The following is a 7,344-nucleotide window of genomic DNA, read 5'->3' as shown; positions in this document are numbered from 1 at the left end:
GCGTTGGTTAAGAGCTGGCTTGGGACGCCAGAGGGCCCTGGTTCGGATCCCACATATGAGGGCCAGTGACACTGCCCTCTACAAAAAAAAAAAAAAAAAAAAAAAAAAAAAAAGTACAGATTTAGTCAACATCAATGAATATATATATATATATATATATATATATATATATATATATACCTAAACATATTTTCAGAATACAAATGTTTTTAAAATTTCCACACATTGAAATTAACTTGTGAAGACAATAAAATCATCAAATATCAGACCTTAAAGAGATCAGAGGAATCAAAAAGCCTCTTAAAGAGTCTAGCCTTCTTTTATGCTATTTCAGTTACTGTTTTACAGAAATTGATGGCACCCTTGGGTCTCATTTGTAACTGATCTCCAAAATACGTCTCATCTATGTTCCTTCCCCTACTGATACATACGGACACATGGCTCTTTTTGGGGAATCAAACAAGGCATAGATGGGGAAAGGGAGCATTATGAAATCTGTCTGAGCAGATGGAATCTATGACATGATCTGAAAAGTCTGCGTGAACCAACTATTACCTTGGGCAACAGGAAAACTAATGTTTTCAGTTACCAAGGATTTGTTATTTAAGAGAGACCCACAGCGTCAGTCAACCATTCACAATCAATCACATTCCATTTTAGGCTGGCACTCCTTCCTTGTCCATGATAACATGAAACAATCCTGATAAAGAAACATTTAACCACAGGTGACCAAGTTCAACACAAAAAAGCAAAATGTTCCTGTCCCTCTTAAATGTCATTGCAGGCAAACATAATTTGAAGCTATTTATCGATAGGCTAAACTTTCAAGGGAAGTATTTGAGATATGCTAATAGCCAGAGCAAATTATCCTAATGCACCATAGGTGGGAATATCAAAGTCAGGCTTGATAAGAAAGAAACCCTCTGAGAGAAAAATATCCTCCAGAAACAGCACTCCACCAGTCTGTTTTGCTGTGCCAATAACAGCCTATAGGCATTGTATTTCCTTGCTAAATTACTAGAGCTTAGTTTAACTCTTCCCTCCTCCAGGGTATTACACCTCCCTTCACTTCTCAGACTTTACCTGAGGACACAAAAGGACCAAATCAAGTGTCATCTAAATGGAAGATAAGTCACTTTGTTTGTTATTGTTCAAGAGGTTTCCTTCCGGCCATAATAAAAATGCTTTAGGTAAAAGAGGGTTTGTTTTATTTTGCTTTCATTGACAATTTTAAAAATAGTTTTATGAGATCAAAACAGGCATAACTTATCTATGGAGTCATAAGTTAGGATAACCGTTACCGTTGGAGAGTGGGTGTAGGGGCTGGAAGGGAGCACCCTGGGAATTGAAGGGCTGGCAATGCTTTTTCTTGATCTGGTGCTGCTTCCCTGGGAGGGTTCATTTTGTGGAAACTGACTCAGCTGGACACAAAATTTGTGTGTTTAACTGTACACATGTTACCCTGATAAAAAGCTTAAAAGACCTTTATTGATTAACTTTGGAAAAGTAATATTGTCACATTTAGGTAACAGTAATTACTGTCAATGAGAAATTCACAAAAGCACTTTGGGAATGAAAAATGGACATATTTGGGCATATGTAAGTGGCATTTTAGAAGGCACCTGCCAGCCTTCCAGTCTAAAACCCCCTTCTCACTCTGTGGGGGCCTCGTCTGGAACCACAACCTACCAACCAGTGCTGTATCTTTCCTATTTCCCATAACCTTTCCAAAGTGAACACTGCTGAATGCCCACTTCTGTTCCTTCATTAATCTTGTCAGTATCATCTTGTCATCATTCTCTTGTCATCATTTTGGAAACTGTAACTGCAGATTCTACGCAATGCAAAAGTTCTAACTAAGCTTTAGTATAGGAAGCTGGGAAATGTGCAATATCCTAGCATGTTTTTAGTATTATTATTACTGCTACCTGTTTTAGCTGTGAGGCATTTTGGGGGGATGGGAGAGGGGGGAGGGAGTTACTTTTTTTAAACCCACAGGGCGGTAATGCAAATCCAAACCTGAGCTCCCTCAGCCTTCTTCTCAAACAACTGAGCCAGTCTAGCAATTATGAATTTTGAATAAGAGATTATGCTTGCAAGACAGAATGTATAATGTACAATTATTTTTATGTATATACATATAGTCTTGCTAAATTACAAGAGTTTTCTTTAACTGTTTCCTCCTTCCAGGAATCATACCTGTGTACCTACTGCATATATATATATATTTATGTATGTATATATAAATATAAATGCTTATATAATACATATATATGTATTATATATATATATATATATATATATATATATCTTTTTTTAAGGAATTTAAGTAGAAGTAAAACTTTCGGGTGCTTTTTAAACTGACTTGCTTTTTATGTAGATTCATTTTCTCTGAAACACATGAATTGAAAAAAAAAAAGAATAAAAACTGAATTTTTTTCTTTTCAAATGATAAAATGAAAATCAAAGCACACTTTAAAGGGACTGGAAGGCAGGTCTGGATCTTCTCACTCATAGAATAAAAGAGTCGTCTAACACACTGACTGCTTTGATAAAATTCATGTCCCGCTAATTACTGGGGAGACAATAACTTTTAAAAGCATGTTTTATTGAGGGTTTCCTGTGTGTCAAACATTATGCAGAGTCATGCATGTGCCTTCGCTCATTTAACCTTAACAGCTGTTCTGTGCTGCAGGAAGTATTACAATCCTTACATCACAGCTGAGGAAACTGAGGTTGAGAGGCATTAACTTACCCCAGTGAGATCTGAATTTGGAGGGTGAAAGTGGAGAAAAAGAAAGAACAAACAGATGAGAAGCCTTCCATGCCCCAGAGGTGGTGGAGCAAAGGGCACTGCAACCTCTGGGTCCGCAGGTGTTAAATAGGGCAAATCAGGGGTTAGGAGGCTTACTGTATGGTTTTCGTCCTTCCTTTTTCCCTCTGAACCCTGTTGAAAACAGAGCAAGGCCAAACACCAAAAACAAGAAGAGCCAGACTCACAATCCCTCAAGCTCCCTAACTGAGATGTAGAAAATGACCCCTTCCACTGTCCATCTCACCAACCTCCTACCACCAGAGCCTGATAATACACAAATGCAAAATAAAAGCAAGGATAAAGTAGCATCCATTGACATCACTAGTGAAACAGGTAACCACGGTAGGTCAGTCCTTTATCATCTGGCCAAGTTCTGAAGGACAAGGTTTGGCCTTGATGTTGAGACTATATATACCAATACTAGTTGTTCAAACATTGAAATACTTCTATATTCCCCCACAGATCATGGGGGACCCCCATCCCCAGACATCTCATGATCAGGCAAAAGAAAGGTGAATGCCTGGCTCTGGTGTCTCCAAGACCCTGCTCCAGCTCCGTTACCCACCTGCTGTCTGTTGTGATGGATAGCGCCTACATCAAAGATTGTGACTACCATCCTTAGAGCGTCCAGCCTCAGCATGTCTTTGGCAGATAGCCAACAGATTATGCAGGGCACTGCAACCTCTAGGTGACACCTTCCATTCCATATGGTAGTCAGGACAATTATAGTGCTTTAGCCACTCAAGGAACACGAGATAATCTCTTCACAATTCTAATTAACCCCAAACTCATTTTCAAATGTACCACTATGCTTTCTAATGGGCAATTAAGAATCTGTTTTATGAATTTGCTCAGCCTTCCTTTTAAAGGCCATAGAGCAAAGTTCTATAACTTTTAAGTGAGATCTGATATTTGAGAGATTTTTAAATTATATAAAGCATTTACTTTTCCTCCAGACAAGCAGATGCAGATGTACCCTTGGGGCAGAGGGCAGCAGGTACTTTTCAAAGTCAGGGTCAAAGGCCTTCTCTGCTCAAGGACAGGAAGTCAGACTAGATGGCCTCTCAAGAGCCTTCTGTCTTTCCTTTCCCTTTCTTACAATCCCACTACACGCAGGTGAAAACGCTGAAAATTTTTCATGGCATATAAGAAACTGAAAAGAAATGTATAAATGTGGGTTAAGCCAGCCAGGGCATCAGAGACAGACTTGTCCAGGATTATGTCATTGAGGTCTTTCTACCTTTTAGGTAACAACTGGATGAATTTCTCAAAATGCAAATGAAATAAAATTAAATTCCCAAACCAGCAAAAATTTACACAGGCCAACAGGATTGTGCTAACTATCTATCACACTTTTCATGTTCTTTCACGAACCTTATCTCAGTGGTTTCAAAGTGTGGTTCCCCAGAACAGCGGCAATAGCCTTACTCAAGACCTTATGAGAAAAGCAGATTCTCAGGCCCCACCTAAGACCTTCTGAATCCAAAACTGAGGGTGAAACCCAGCCATCTGTTACCAAGCCCTCCAGGTGTTTCTGATGTGGGCTTAAGTGTGAGAAGTGCTGCTTTATCCTATTGGCTACTCCGAACTAGTAGATAAAATAGGTAGAAAATGTGGCATTCTCAGTCTTGCACAAGAGGCAGGCAGCAAAAATTGAGAGAGTTTAACTGATTAACCTAAAGTCACACAACTGACCCACAAAAGAACAAGCAGCTACACCCAGCCTTTTGGACTGAAAATCTAGCTGTCTTTCATCTTCAACACACAATCTCACTAAGATGCAATATAAATAGCTAAGTCACCTAAACTGGCTTGATTCTAGAAGGAAGAGTAGAGGGGTGACACCTGGGGAGGATGCAGGCAGCCTAAGAAAGTTTGGGTCCCTCTTCGTCCACAGATCACCATGGAGGCCAAGAGAGCCAAGGACCCTGCAGGACGGTTCATCATAACCCAGATACTGTGACTCCTGGGTGCAATCTGGGTTCTTCCTTATAAAAGATCAGAGGTTCTACTGCTCAGAGGGAGCACTTCTCACTTTCTTCAGGTGGTGTCTCACTAGTGAGTGGGCTCTCCATTCCTCGCATTGCATCACTCATAATCTCTGTATCGACAGCGCTCTTGATCATTTTCTGTCTCCTCCACCTAGCATGTCAGTTCTGTACCAGCAGGGGCTTTAGTCTGTTTTCCTCACCACCCCAGGATCTAGCCCAGGGCCTGGCACTGGAAGCTGGGGAAGACATATATGTGACAAATGCAAATAATAAGAATCATCAAATGTGTTTCCACAGAAGACGGTCATTTGTAAAGTGACACCGGATATTTTCTTCCAAACAAGATATTCTGGAGAATTATTTAAAATACAGTTAAAAATCATCACCATGAATAAATCCTGAGCTTATGTTGGAATACCTTTTTTTTTTTTAATTCTGCCAAGTCTTTTTCTCTTTACCTTCTGCCTTTCATTCTTTCTCAGTAAATCCATCATCACGATAGTGCTCTATTCAAGAATCTCAAGATGGACAGGATGGTTTTATCTGTTGTTAAACTGCGTTTTCCTTTTTGTTTTCCCTTGACACCAAGTATTTAATCTGTGTCTGAACTTACTGTTTAGATTCTATTCCATTTACAAAAAACATCCGGTCATTAGATTGGAACAGAAGGAGAAAACCGTCAAGTCCACCGTAAAAGGATGCATGCCTACGTCCTTGGGTAGAGCATTTAATAATTGGCATGAGCTTTCAAGGAAGCTGTGGCTCATACTCCAAGTCCCATTTGCACTTCCAAGTGGACAAAATATACACACAGACCCACTCAGCTAAGTAATTGGATTCACTACCTGGAATATTTAAATTGTTTTCAGACACTGAAAAATGGCTTAAGAAGATTAAAGAAAAATACCCTGGAGGATAATAGGCTATAATTTACTAGGTGGAAAATCTTTTCAGCAAGAAGTACGACTCAGTCTCCTGTAATTCCCTCTGTTTAAGGAGATGCCTTAGTACTTTGAACCTGAATTTCCTTAGATTCTGGAAGCTCAGGCTTACTCAAGTGGGTTACTCTTGTCAAACTTTTTGAATGACACAACACAAACTAATACGGTAATGTCCTCCATCTGAAGATTCCTGTGTTTTCAGCAAGATTAATTTCAGTGTTTAACGGCAACTGCAGAGTGGGGGGAAGGTCGTGGACCACTTGAAGTCTTGGGGTCCAGGACTCATGTGAAACACTGGAGATCTGGGGCTGGGCTAAGCTTTGCCCCACCTGGCAAAAGATGTGGGTAAATTGTGGGGGACGGAGCGGATGGAAAGGAAATTATTGACAGATGTATTTCAAGTTGAAGCCTCCAGCCAGTTCAGTTCTCAAAAACCAGCCCTCCCCGTTTGCCTGCAGACCCACTTAGCCTCCTGGACCCCTCAATGCCCCTCCTTCTACTCTCCAGCCCTCCTCGGGTGTGTCCTCCCAGCCCTTCTCAGGGCCCCTCGCTGCGGAGCCAGACGCTGAAGTTTGGCATCAACGACCACCTGTCGGCTGGACCGCGGCCGCTTCTGCCGCGTGGGCTCCTAGAAAAGCTGCAGGAGGGTTAGCAGTCACTAGAGAGTTTCGGACTTCGCAGCTGTTCCTTCTTGAAAGAGGGCAGGGAGGTAATAGGTGTTCGTCTGCGAGCGGAGAGGGGCGCGTCGTGTTCACACCCCAGCGCTTTCCATCTGGTCCCAACTTCACACTACACCACTTTCCAAACTCTCAGGACCCGCCGCAAGGCAAAGCCTGCCCTCCCTACTCCATTGGTCCCAAACCTAGAAGACCCTCAAAGGGCGCCTGCCAGACCCAGGAGGGGTGTCAGCCTAAGCCGGGAGAACACAGGAGCACGCGCAAAGACCCTGCCCTCCGCCCGCCGCCTGGGAAGTCGCCAACCTGTGCCCAGGAGGCCGCCCCTCCGGTTCCCTGTGCGCCCATTGCATAACGCGCCCCTCGCCCCACCCCCCTGCCCATGCCCCCGCCAGCGCCCCGAACCCGGCCCCCCAATACTTACATCATCCCACTTGACGAATTTTGTGCCCTTCTTGAGGCTGTCGGACACACACACGGGCTTGAGTTGCAAAGCGTGCACTCCGGGCTGAGCCCCGGCCATCTGGGCTCATCGGGGCTCCGGGCGGCCCGGGCGAGCGCGGCAGGGGACCGGGCGCGGGGCGCGGGGCACCGGCTCCTTTCTCTGCTCCGGAGGTGCTCGACTTAGCTCCTCCGCCGGCCTCCCCCGGCCTCCCGGCCTCCGCACCTCCTCAGGCGCGGCTCAGCAGGCGGAGCACGCGGGGGCCAGGCGCCCGGCCATGCCCCGGGCGGGACGCGGGGTCGGGCGCCCGCGGTGACTGCGGAGCCTCAGCGGGCGAGGAGAGGCAGAGCCAGGCAGCTGAGGCTGCCCGCTGCCGCCGGATACTGCTCCTCCGCCGCCGCCGCCTCCGAGCGCACCATTCAGCACATCCTCTATACACAGAGGGAGAGGGAGAGTGACACACGCTCGGCGATCCCCCCCC

General features: G+C 44.3%; 1 protein-coding gene across 1 annotated transcript in view; it reads right to left on the bottom strand.

Annotated features, from left to right (window-relative positions):
* The window catches only part of LOC109383830 (1-phosphatidylinositol 4,5-bisphosphate phosphodiesterase beta-1-like), a gene marked incomplete at its 3' end in the record, with an annotated part of 254,704 nt that extends 247,369 nt beyond the window's left edge, over positions 1-7,335 (bottom strand). Inside the window, exon 1 of the mRNA XM_019644598.1 lies at positions 6,846-7,335. Coding sequence (XP_019500143.1) covers positions 6,846-6,944 — 99 coding nt within the window. The remainder of the gene's footprint in view (positions 1-6,845) is intronic.
* Between the last annotated feature and the right edge of the window lie 9 nt (positions 7,336-7,344).

Source organism: Hipposideros armiger, unplaced genomic scaffold (assembly GCF_001890085.2).
Source record: "Hipposideros armiger isolate ML-2016 unplaced genomic scaffold, ASM189008v1 scaffold_89, whole genome shotgun sequence".
NCBI classification, from domain to species: domain Eukaryota; kingdom Metazoa; phylum Chordata; class Mammalia; order Chiroptera; family Hipposideridae; genus Hipposideros; species Hipposideros armiger.
The sequence above is the reverse complement of the archived record's forward strand: the minus strand, read 5'-3'. Positions and strand labels throughout refer to the sequence as shown.